At 36.3% G+C, this 12,714-nt stretch overlaps 3 protein-coding genes and 1 non-coding gene across 5 annotated transcripts in view; 3 read left to right on the top strand and 1 right to left on the bottom strand.

The window, feature by feature from the left end:
* The first annotated feature begins 344 nt into the window (after positions 1 to 344).
* Positions 345 to 416, top strand: TRNAP-CGG. The gene has a single exon. It is a non-coding gene; the product is annotated as a tRNA-Pro (tRNA).
* Positions 417 to 4,978: 4,562 nt separating this feature from the next.
* LOC111430457 (adenylyl-sulfate kinase 3-like) lies at positions 4,979 to 8,160 on the bottom strand. Of its 2 annotated transcripts, XM_023066674.1 has the most exons (8): positions 7,502 to 8,160; positions 7,258 to 7,398; positions 6,828 to 6,977; positions 6,621 to 6,739; positions 6,452 to 6,536; positions 6,298 to 6,344; positions 5,201 to 5,320; positions 4,979 to 5,155 (listed from the first exon to the last, which is right to left on the bottom strand). In XM_023066674.1, the coding sequence occupies exons 1-7, from the start codon at positions 7,758 to 7,760 to the stop codon at positions 5,231 to 5,233; spliced, it is 891 nt and encodes a 296-aa protein (XP_022922442.1). In that variant the 5' UTR covers positions 7,761 to 8,160; the 3' UTR covers positions 4,979 to 5,155; positions 5,201 to 5,230. The 2 variants fall into 2 exon arrangements, with proteins under 2 accessions (XP_022922442.1, XP_022922441.1); XM_023066673.1 differs by having other exon boundaries at positions 4,979 to 5,320.
* A 1,451-nt stretch (positions 8,161 to 9,611) lies between these two features.
* On the top strand, positions 9,612 to 11,058 carry LOC111430648. The gene is made up of 2 exons (XM_023066981.1): positions 9,612 to 10,179; positions 10,755 to 11,058. Exons 1-2 carry the CDS (start codon positions 9,637 to 9,639, stop codon positions 10,926 to 10,928), a joined length of 717 nt encoding a protein of 238 aa, XP_022922749.1. The 5' UTR covers positions 9,612 to 9,636; the 3' UTR covers positions 10,929 to 11,058.
* A 184-nt stretch (positions 11,059 to 11,242) lies between these two features.
* Positions 11,243 to 12,714, top strand: part of LOC111430649 — a 3,149-nt gene continuing 1,677 nt past the window's right edge. Inside the window, exons 1-2 of the mRNA XM_023066982.1 lie at positions 11,243 to 11,491; positions 12,120 to 12,393. Of these exons, the coding sequence (XP_022922750.1) occupies positions 11,424 to 11,491; positions 12,120 to 12,393 (342 nt within the window). The 5' untranslated portion in view covers positions 11,243 to 11,423. The remainder of the gene's footprint in view (positions 11,492 to 12,119; positions 12,394 to 12,714) is intronic.

The following is a 12,714-nucleotide window of genomic DNA, read 5'->3' on the forward strand; positions in this document are numbered from 1 at the left end:
AAAAAAAAAAAAAAAAAAAAAAAAAAAAAAAAAAAAAAAAAAAAAAAAAAAAAAAAAAAAAAAAAAAAAAAAAAAGTCAATGAGGTGTATACAACAGCACAAGACCAGATCTAAATCTCAATAAGTCTCAATTAAAAATTGATATATGATAAAGGAAAAAGGCATTTGATCTAGTGGCAGTCTCACAATTTGGGAATGGAGGTTCTGTGTTCATTTCTTAGAATGCCTCATGTGCTTGTTGACTTTCTATACACAATTTTCATTTTAAAACAAGTTCAACAATGGTGCAATGGATACATTATTCGAACTACAATAAAAAAGAATTAATTTGGTATACTCATATAGGGCATTTGGTCTAGTGGTATGATTCTCGCTTCGGGTGCGAGAGGTCCTGAGTTCGATTCTCGGAATGCCCCAAAAATTTTTTCACTGCCATTTCTAAATCTTAACTTCCAAGTTCCAGTCAACTTACATAAGATCTTTTAAACTGAGTCCAAGAGAAGAATCTTAAGTGGGCAACCTAGAAAATAGAAGACCAGGAGTCTATATGCAAAGATGCCAAATAATGGAAATGTAAGATCTTTATACTAAGTCCAAGAGAAGAATGCTAAGTAGATATAACATAAATAAAAAAAATATTAGCTAAGTGCATCACAGATCCAACGTCAAGATGATATAACTTCAATTACAAAATAGAATATGGTCTAGTTATATGATTCTCAGTTTGGGTGTGAGAGTCTAAAATTCAATTCTCAAAATGCCCAATTTCTTGAGAAATTATTGAATTGTATTTAGTGGTTATTAGGGGCATGCATATTTTTGAATTTATCCGATGATTATTAAAACCGTCATTTTTTCTTTTTTTTTTCCAATTTCTCAGTGTTCGGTTACTTGGGTTCTAAAAAAAAGAAAGTGAGTAGACAACCTCAATACTACCAATATTTATGATAAGCAGCATTCCACATGCAAGGTCTCCAAGATTGTTCATGATTTGGTCATGGGAAAACAGAGTTATCATAATGAACTTCAGCATATTACTGCAGATATTGAACTTTAGCTTTAGTCAGTCTAAAAACCACGGCAGAACCAATGATTCCCATCTATCTTTATTCCAGGTTATGCTTATGCCTTTTTCTTCTCCTTTCTTTTTTGGTAAACTTTTTCATTAGGGGAAGATCCTCTTGCGCTCTGAAAGTTATCATTCGCACACTAAATTCCTATTACAAAAACACTCCTTGGTGTGGACTTATGTAAGGGTTGGTTTAGCACGTATTCTTCCAGGGGAAATGAGAAAAAGATTCTGTTCATCTTCATCACTATTTTTAGAACTAAATCAGTGCTTTTTTTTAGTACAACTAGAGTATGTGAATTTGAACCTCCTACCTTAAATGAAGGAGTACATGCCAATTACCATTGAGTTATGCTCCCTTTGACGAACTTCATGAAAAACACTCATATGGAGCAAAAATCCCAGGTTTTAAATTATACACACTATTTCTGGATTATAACTCAAACCACCTTTTTAGGATGTATCTCGCATCTATAATTCTACCACTACCACACATAGGGCAAGCACTAGATAATAATAAATCAAAGTAGGTAGCTTGAATCTTACTTATTCCATCTATCATGCAAAAGCAACTCACCTGAGCAAACTTTCCATTTGGTCTATTAGTTTAATTCTTCCTTTGGGTGCAAGAGATTCTGAATTGAGAAGCCTTTAAGTTGAAGTGTTTTTGACTTCTCTAAGATAAACATTCAACCATGAAAGATGGAGATACCAGCTAGAATCCAACCTAGCTCACCCAACATGCATAACTTTAGGTTTTACTTATCTTCAATAAAATGTTGCAACGAAGCAAGTAATGGTAGTAAAATCAAAGGTTTAGTTGATACGTTCCCCTATTATGGAAAATCAACATGTTTGGGTACCCTGCCCCTTAGATGCATCACTTGTATCAGTTTGCTAGAACCTTTGATTTTACTATCATTACTCGCTTCTTGTACAGAATATTCCTTTTGTAAAAATCTGATTATGATTCTAAAATAAATGTATTTCTAGAAGTCAGGCTGGACATTTGATCTACAGGTATCAGTTTGCTATGGGTGCAAGAGATCCCCAAGTTCAATTCTTGAAATGTCCCTTCTTTAGCTTCAGTTTCAACCAACCATTAGTACTACATTTTACAGTTAAAGAGAATGATTTTAACTTTCCAAACTAAAAACAAGATGGGTACATTCTTGCGTTTATATCAAATCCTCAAAAGTGGGTGCATAAAAAAACCACTAGTATCCTACCAGAAAGGTTAAAGATAACATACAGAGTTCATGTCTGACAAGATTATTAAAAAATCCAAGCAAAACGCCCCAACAGAGTTCATGTCTGACATGATGAGTTAAAAAGCAAGCCCCTTACTGCTCAGTAATATACATCAAAAGAAATAGTCAACTGCAATTTACTTACAAGAATAGGCATCAAAGAAGCAGCTGCACCTTGTATCCTGGTTGAAAGCTTGTCCACCATGTACACATTTTACTTCAAATTGGACACAACTTGTCCGCCATGTTAGAGCTCAGCAAACTAGAATTAGTAACATTCCTTGAAATTTCTTTCACCAAGCTGTATGAACATGCATCACATCAGCCAGATTTTTACAGTTAATTCAACGTCAGCAATTCAGCTTTGACATTCCCCTCTTACAAGCAAAGATCAACACAGGAAGAAAACTGAAACAACAAGATTCTTGAAAGAGGAAGAGAAAACTGGAAATCACAACCACTAAAATGTTGAACAATCTTGATAAGAGATTCAAAATATAAATGTTTTTAAAAAAATGAAAACACACTATTTCATTGAAGAAACAGACAGCTTAAACAAAAAGAAAAGTACAAAAAAGAGGAGCACGTACAAAAGACATAAAAAATTAGATATTACAAAAGAGCAAAGAGGCTCTGATTTACAATAATGGTTTGAAACAGACGGCTGGTCCCTAATGATATAACTCTTGCTCAAGGGTTAGAGGATCGGAGTTCAATGTTTGGAACACCTCTATAACAATTTTGTAGTGATTATTCCTTCTTGTGTTACATTTTAAAGGCTTTCAATCATGTGATATAACTCTTTCTCAAGGGTTTAATGCACAATATGTATGCAATACTGTAATTTTGTCCATATGGAAAGAAGTTTCTCGTGGTACAAAATCCATATAAACTTGCACTTCAAAATCAAATACCATAACCAGCATAGACCTAGTCGTCAACAGGCAAGCTACAAAACTAAAGACCTTTGTAGTCTAATGACTCAAAACATAGATACTTATCAAAAGACATTAGCTATCTCACAAGATTCCACTCCAGGACTGTACTGTAATGCTGAAGAATATGTTGAAAGCATACACCATCACGTGATCTTAAAGTTAAAAAGAAAATATGCCATACATGACTATGTTCAAGAATCAACAAACGTGAAAATACAGTATTAATCACTTCGTAAAATCACATAACAGAGGTTCAGTAAGCGATCACTTGTTTATTTAGTGTAACATCATTCTTAATCCCCACAAACACATACAAAACATCATTTAAACGTTCGTTATTCGACATCTCATTCATCCTACAGCCGCAAAACGAAACTACGAGATACAGCAATTAGCACTCAAACTACAACTTCTTCAGAAACAAAGTAACCTAATCAACAACCAATCTGAATACAAGAATCACACAAACACACAGCCATATAAACCACTACCTGCCACACTCTACCTGACGCTGAATTTAATAAATACGGCAACGAAGCTCATGCGAAGTAAAAAAAAAAAAAGCAACCACACATATCGACATGAACACGGATAGCTTAAGCAACTTCACCTGGTTTTTCTAGCAACCTTCAGAAATCACTGGTGGTACTGCCTGTGTGCTGGCCGGAAGCTTGCATGCGCCTATCTGAAAGAAACTCAACGCGCCTCGCTTGCCTTCCCGCATTTTCTCGACAAACCAAACGACCAGGAGAAAACTGTGGTGTACGGACAAAGCTTGCAAAAAAAATAATAATAATAAAGCGCACACTATCTTGATTCCAGTGCTACGTTCGTGGGCTTGTTATATCTCAGGCCCATCTAAATATCATATTCGGCCCACTTTTGGGCCCAACCTCGGCCCAATTTATTGTAACACAATAAAAACATACCTTATAAAAACATACCACCATATAATCAAGATTATTGTTTCTTTCCGTGTAATTTGTTAATTTATCTATAGAACTATGCTCGAATTTATAACAGTATTTGGATTAACTGCACAATATAGATGTTATTCTTTAATTCATTAGGATAAAATATTTTCAAATGTACGTATTTCACACTATTAGGAGTAAACTCATACTTGGACGATCAACGTACACGTGAGATAAATTGCAGCTCACCTTCTACTGAACCCTTATAAACATACGCGTTTTTTTTCTTGAATGACGGATAGGCATATGCTAGATTTAATTCGTAAATCTTCTCATGTACTCGATGTACAGAATCGTTAGTCACATTATTCCGAACATTTAATAATTTGGCTCACAGATTGAGAAGGGACAAATATGTTCAATAAAAAGAAACACAATAAAGGGTAAGACAGTGTTAGTCGCAACATGAGAATGACACGTGTGGGAGAAGATATAGGTGACATCGAGCATGTTTCACTATACCAACCACACGTAGAAATGGTGTTTAAAAGCTAAATTTTTAAAAACAATAAAAAATAAAAACTCAAATAGTTATCGAACATGACCCGATGATTATCTTTTTTTATGGTATTAGTCAACGCAGAATCCCATACCATTCTTTATTTATTTTTTACGGTAGAATTATATACCGTTCATTCAATAAAATTAAAAAAAAAAAAAAAACATATACGTTCGGATGTTTCGTATCATTAAAAATATATTGAAACTACAGGGGCTAAATTCGAAGAACCAAAAAGTACGGAGGACTAAAACAGAAAGAAGCAAATATTTTAATACCATATATATACACACCCTGTTTGAAAGAAGTCTACATTACATATATGTCAAGGTGAATTGCCTTCGTTCCTATCTGTATTGCAGAAAAGAATTGGATAAAGAAGAACCAAATCAGACAACAAAACAAAGCTGTGGTCGGTCAAGGGGATTTGCTCTAAATTATAATAAAATTTTGAACCAAAACTTGAGTTGTTAAAGCCCCTTTCTAGTAGGGTTTGAGTTTTAAGCCTGCAGGAAGCCCTTCTGCTCAAGGTAACTCGTTACTTTCTCTGCCATCTCACATGGGGAGCCTCCATTGTTCTTCAGTACTATCTGAAACCCATGAAGTTCAAAGGGGGATTTCCCAATCAGCTTCGAAAACAATGAATCATTCATAACACAAGACGTTATATTCATTGGTCTTTTTTTAAGTCCACCACTAGTAGATATTGTCCGTTCTGGCCCGTTACGTGTCACTATTAGCCTTACGGTTTTAAAACGCGTCTACTAGGGAGAGGTTTCCACACCCTTGTAAGGAATGTGTTTCGTTCCCCTCTCCAACCCTTGTAAGGAATGTTTCGTTCCCCTCTCCAACCAATGTAGGATCTCACAATCCACTCCCCCTTGGAGCCCAGCGTCCTCGGTGGCACACCCCCCAGTGTTTAGCTATAATATCATTTGTAACAACCCAAGCCCAACGCAAGTAGATGTTGTTCACTTCTTACAATTTTAAAACGCGTCTACTAGGGAGTGGTTTCCACACCCTTATAAGGAATGTTTCGTTCCCCTCTCCAACTGACGTGGGATCTCACAATCTACCCCCTTGGGCCCAACGTCCTCATTGACACACTGTCTGGTGTCTAGCTCTAATATCATTTGTAACAGCCCAAGCCCACCGCTAGTAGATATTGTTCGCTTTGGCCCATTACGTATCACTGTTAGTCTTACAGTTTTAAAACGCGTCTACTAGGGAGAGGTTTCCACACCCTTGTAAGAAATGTATCGTTCCCCTCTCCAACCGATGTAGGATCTCACAATCTACCCTCCTTTGGAGCCCAACGTCCTCGCTGGCACACCCCCCAGTGTTTAGCTATGATATCATTTGTAACAACCCAAGCCCACCGCAAGTAGATATTGTTCACTTCTTACAATTTTAAAACACGTCTCCTAGGGAGTGGTTTCCACACCCTTATAAGGAATGTTTCGTTCCCCTCTCCAACCGATATAGAATCTCAATGCAGTAGAAGCATTAATCTTTTGCAAGAATGTTTAAAAGATATGATCCATTTTCCTCTAGAATTTGGAATTACCTCACAGTTCAATGGTACTTCATACGGATCATCAATACCGGTAAAGCCTACAAAATATGAGATTTCGTTCAGTCGATCGACAAGTTATGAACTTCGAGCCAATATTTAAGATCATCAGTTAAATCTAAGGAAGATGATAACAAGTTTCAGTGACCTTTGATCTTCCCCGCCCGTGCAAGCTTATACAGTCCTTTTGCATCTCTTGCTTCACAAACTTCAAGAGAAACATCCATGAACACCTATATATTTTTGGCACATTTTTGTCATGCAAGGTAAAATAGAAGCCTGTTCAAAATCCTTGGTATGCATAAATGAAGAACAACCTCAATAAAATATCCATCAGGCAAAATGGCACGACAAGCATCTCGATCCCTTCGATATGGAGATATCAAACTAGCAATGCAAATAACTCCGGCATCGGCAAACAGTTTTGCAACCTCACCTAATTTACAGAAGAGATATACTTAGCAATCATGAACAGCTCAATCCAAACCGTTGTAAATAAACCGAACTTCCCAAGCAAAACTCACCGATCCTCCGTATGTTCTCGGCACGATCTTCCGCTTTAAAACCAAGGTCGCGGTTCAAGCCATGCCTGACATTATCCCCATCAAGGATATAAGCCAACTTCCCCATTTTGTATAAGATTTGATTCAAGGCACAGGCCACACAGCTCTTCCCTGCAAGTTAGCTAAGCATATTTAGACAAATTGGGTCAGCTCCAAAGAGTTCCAAACCCAACTTAGCCAACATTTTTGCTATCCATTTGACATAATCTTTTAAAAGATGACCAGAAAAAATCAAACTCAAACATCTCATAGTTAGGTTTGATCAATTATCCAAGTTTACAACGAAAGAATCGTGTCAGTTAACCGATGCATACACGAACTCGACCGATTTCATTTGAAGATAATCTAAACAACAGGTTAATTGATCATAGCTAAGGCTAAATTGGCAAACCTGAGCCACTGAGACCTGTGATCCAAATGACACATCCTTTCTGTTCTAGTAGGCTCTGTCTTTCAATCTTTCCAACAGAACATTCATGCCATTTGATGTTAGTAGAATTTCCAACGGTGGACAACACGCCAAGATTTTTGCCTGATTGATAAGCATTTTGTTAATCTGGACAGCTTAAACTCAGACCATGAAGAACAACATTCGACACCACTAATATCAAAACACATCAAAATAGAAGCAATACCAGAGTTCCTAGCATGTCCATTGCTCAAGGTAGCATCGAAATCAGTCTCACAATCACTCTTAACCAAACCATCGACCTTCCGATTGACAATCGCCGCCCTCGAACCCGTCTTCTCAACCTCATCCAGCAAAGCCACTGTCGATCTAAAGCTAATCCTATTCTGAAACCTCGCGAACCCAATCGCCGGCGGCGAAAAGGACTGGCGGTGAAGCGACGGCGCTACGAAACGCGGCAACGAAATTCCCCCAATCGCAACCATATCTCACGCACATCTCAATAGGAAAACACTATCGAATCAATAATAAATAGAGAAACGAAAAAATAAGAACCAAATGAGGAAATCGAGGGGAAATGGGAAGCCATTATTGGTCGAATGGCGGAGAGTCTATCCTGTTCTTTTCCGCCATAACAATTAATGACCGGTGAAGAAAAAAAATAGAATCACGAGCCCTTTTGGCAACGACCCCTCGCGTTTTGAACCTTTGATCTTGATTATTCTTCTTCCCGGAAATTTATGAATTGTAGAAGAAGAATGCGGAGCCGGAGCGTGCGGAACAGCGAGCCGTCCGGCGAAGAAGAAGCGAACGACGCCGTTTAAGACCCGACGGTGTAATAACGCAATAAGTTGTCGTTGGAAGGACCCGACACGACGACGAAAATTTAAAAATTATTAAATTATAATATATATATATATATAATCTGAGTCTTGAGGCTGCCCTAAAAAGTATTTATTTAATTTTTTAAAATATTTATAGGAATATTACGAATTGCTATTTAATTTGGTACGCACGTATTGTTTGAGGAATAATAAACATTATGATAAAATTCCATTTTAAAAAATTTAAAGTATTTATTTTAGTTTTTAATTATTTTTATTAATTTTATTTTGGGCTACGATACTCGGTATAGGTCTTCTTCACGTGGTTCGAGTATTTATCTTGATTTAAATAATTTTAGATAACAAAAAATAAGGAAGTAGAAAATAAATATGAACTTATCCACTAAATATTATATATATAAAAAAAATTCATCGGTTAGACTAAAGTAGAACCACTTTATTGACCATTTAAAGAATAATTTTAATATGGCAAGTATTTAAAATAAAATTATTATTTTTATTATTATTAAAAATGCTTTTTAGAATAAAGAAAAAAAGTTTAAATTTGATTCCCTTTGATTTTGTGTCATTAATATTTTTACTTTAATTGAGTCACGTCACATGAATAATTATATTTAAATTATTTAAATTATCTAATTTATTGTATAAAAAATATCATTATTCTTATGACATCGAATAAAAGAGGGATACATGAATGAACTAAGATCACATTCAAATGAGAACAATCTACGTGATAGAACGACTAATAAAAAAATTAAAAGTTAGTACCTATACCAACAAGATGCATAGTTTGTTCGTAACTTAATCAGAGGAACTTCAAAATTAAACGCGAGTTTGGGTGACTAGTGTTAGACAAACATGACTCTCCACATGGTAGGTATGATATTGTTCACTTTAAGCATAAAAGTCTCGTGGCTTTACTTTGGGCTTCCCCGAAAGGAAGCAGACCAATCCAATGGAAAGAGTATTCTTTGATTATAAACCTATGATCATTCCCTAAATTAGCTGATGTAGGACTTTCATCATCCAACACCTCCCCTCGAACAAAGTACGCCTCCCCTTAATCGAGGCTCGACTTCGTTTTCTTTTTGGAGTCAGTCATTTTTTACTATGCCTTCATGGAAGCTCTGACTCATTTTATTTTGGAGTCATTTGTTCGATATTTGAGGATTTACCAATCTATCGGCACAACTAAGTTTAGGGCATGACTTTGATAACATGTTAGACGAACACAACTCTCCACAATGGTACGATATTGTCCCATTTGAACATAAGCTCTCATGGCTTTGCTTTCGGCTTCTCCAAAAGGTCGGGAGAGAGTATTTTTTAACTATAAACACATGATTATTCCCTAAATTAGGGGATCGTCCAACAACCTGAACCTAATAACCCATGTTGGATGATGAAGATAGGAATAAGTAAAGTGACTACATAAAATTAAAAATAAATAAATAAATAATAAAAATAAATTATGGAGTTAGCTAAACACAGTCTATTGCACGGACTCCATGTCGACATGTCAATCACAGCCTTCAAACTCCCGCCATCAATGGAGCTCACAGTCCCAATTCCCCGAATCCCCCAAAATTTCTTCCCAATTCACAGAGCCCTAACTAAATTCCACGTCAATTCCTCATCCTCATCCAAAAGCCCTAATTTCCAATTACCGCTTCCATCAAAATCGCCCAAGCCACCGAAAACCCTAATCGCTCCAAGAGGCGAAGAATTTCCGACGATGGCGGAGATCGTGGCGGCCGGCGAGGCCCAGAATATAAGCCTCCGGCTGCAAACGTTGGGGCCGTTTTTCCGAATAACGGCGAAAAGTTTGGAATCGCAGCGAGAGATTGGGAAGGCCGAGGGATTGATAAGAGTGTGGTTGCGAGGGAGGATTCTTCACCTGGATTCAATTCGATTGAAGCGAGAGAGCTTGGGAATGGAGAAATCGATCTTTGGACTCGGATTGTTCATCGGCGCTGTTGCGATTCGGTATGGGTATGACTGTGGGTGCAAGACGGCGGAGTTATTGGCCATCAATGACTCCGATCTTTACCATTCTAAGGTTGTTTTTTCTCTCTCATTTTTTACCTTTTTTCTGGATAGAATTTGTCAGTAATTTAAAACATAACTAAAATTGACATTACAGTTTTTATATAAAATTGATATTTTGAGACGAAACTAATATTAAAGTTAAAAAATATTTTTTTTAATAAAATTCTAAAGGATTGGGGCAGATTATAATATTTTTTAAATTTATTTCTATTTTTTATTTCAATTAAAATAACTCGACGTAATCCAATCCTACCCATTATTCCAATTATTTATTTTAATTTTTTTTAGTAATAAATTTTTATTTTACTAAAGTGAAATGTTTTAATTTTTAAATATTTAATTAAAATTTGGGAGTAAAAAATCATATTTTTAATAATAATTTGAGTATGTTCGTTAATCTACCTTTACAGAAAAGAAATTAATGAACTGCAATTTAATTGATAAAATTTTTCATTAATTTGACCTTAATTTTTTATTTTATTTTATGTTTTTATTTTTATCATCAACTCTTTTACATGTCATATTTTATATATTTTGAATGAAAAGAAATGTATCGAGGTTTAATATTGGCTACGTGTTTGGCAGCTCGTTAGATTCTACACAAGGATCGGGTTCAAGAGTGTGTATGAAGTGAGTGGTTCGAAGATAGGAGACATTGGGGACATGTTGGTGTGGGGAGGGGTTGGGACTAGAATGGATGCTCCCATTGAAGCCCTTCTACTTAAATGGTGTTCACGGTTCAAATCCCGGTCGTCCTAACCCACTAAACTTCCTTTGATGATGTACAACGTATCGTACACTTAGTTCGAGCTTATATTGAGAAAAATGTATTTGTACGTTAATTCAATATATTTATTTAATGTAAATGACGGAAGTTAAAATATTTTTTCAGATTAAATATTTACATGGTTAATTTTTATATAATTTTAACCAAAGAAATTAGTATTTAAAATATTTAAAGAATTACATTAAAATTTTATTAATCTAACATTTATATTGAAAAAAGGGTTGAATTAAATAATAATTATGTAATTTGAATATAACTTATGAGAGTCAAATTTCCATATAATTATTAATTACATCCTTGATTAATAAATAATAAGTTTTCTTTTATTTATTTATTTTTCTGGTAGTTTGACACGTCACTTCACCTTCCCGCGAGATGAAGCCCTAACTTCCCACCCTCTGTTTTAGTGTTTTTCACTTTCTTTCATTTTTTTTCTTTGACACAGAGAACAAAACGGCGCGAAGCAAATGTCGCGTCGTGAAATTCGGGAATCCGATTCCAATCGTCATCGTTCCAGATTCGATGGAGAACCCAGGTACCTTACCTCTCTTTGTCTGATTGTATTTCCATTTCTCTTAAGTTCATTGACTTTTGTTCGGTTTAAATGGTTTGTCTTTGTGTTAGCTTCCATTAAGGTTCCGGAATTTCCATAATTTTGCCCCAGTATGCTAGAGTGTCGGCGTGTGTGAAGTTTGTTGATGATGTTTGCTTTGATGTTGTCGTATTTCAAGCTTCAAGTTACGTAGAACATGTATTTTGATTGTTACCAAAGAAATGATTCGACAATTGCTTTTGCAATGCGCAGTCTAGTACTGCTTATGTCTATTAGTTCTAGTTTCAGATTAGTTCATGGTTATTGATGGCTACTCAGTACCACGCCATTGTTATCAGCCCTGCATTATGCCAATTCAATTTCCTCTAGTTCCAAAACGCTCTAAACAAATATTAATTTTCACTTTTTTGCATAGTCAAAAGTGAGGGATGTGAAGAGAAATGCATTACCATATTTGGATATTGCAGCAATAAGATGGCTTCATTCTTTTCCTTCCAATTGAATCAAAACAATACTGAGATAGAACAAGCGATTAATGTGTTTTAAGTATCGTGTTATACTTAATCATGGAACTCTAGTATGACATGAATATGTGGCTTATTGTTACTAGTCCCAAGAGGTCAAGGAGGGACAGGAAAACATTAGAGGAGAAGTTATCTAGAAACTCTAGTTCTCATGTTGAAGATAATAAAGATCGGGATCAGAAACATGGGCTTCAACATGAGGGGCAAGATATGATACCCCATGAGTGTTCATCACCACTTGATTCTAAGCCAGAATATGGGGTTAGCAAAGGAGCAAACAGGAACAGTGATAGGAGGGATAGAGGGACAAAACATTCAGTGAATCCCACTGAAGTACCACGATCAAGATCTTATTTACAGGTTTGTGCTACATTAAAGATAGTTTTTCAATTAATTTTGATAATTTCTTCCTTAGTTTTTGAAAAATTAATATTAGTCTAGTTTGATTGTACTAAATTTCATGGTTTTATCTCAATAATTATTGGCAGCATCTTAAGGCTCAGCATTGATATGCTTTACCATTTTGTTGTCTGTCATCTCAATCCCAAGTCACCTCCCCCCCCCCCCCCCCCCCCCCCCCCCCCCCCCCCCCCCCCCCCCCCCCCCCCCCCCCCCCCCCCCCCCCCCCCCCCCCCCCCCCCCCCCCCCCCCCCCCCCCCCCCCCCCCCCCCCCCCCCCCCC

Source organism: Cucurbita moschata, unplaced genomic scaffold (assembly GCF_002738365.1).
Source record: "Cucurbita moschata cultivar Rifu unplaced genomic scaffold, Cmos_1.0 Cmo_Scf00034, whole genome shotgun sequence".
Classification (NCBI taxonomy): domain Eukaryota; kingdom Viridiplantae; phylum Streptophyta; class Magnoliopsida; order Cucurbitales; family Cucurbitaceae; genus Cucurbita; species Cucurbita moschata.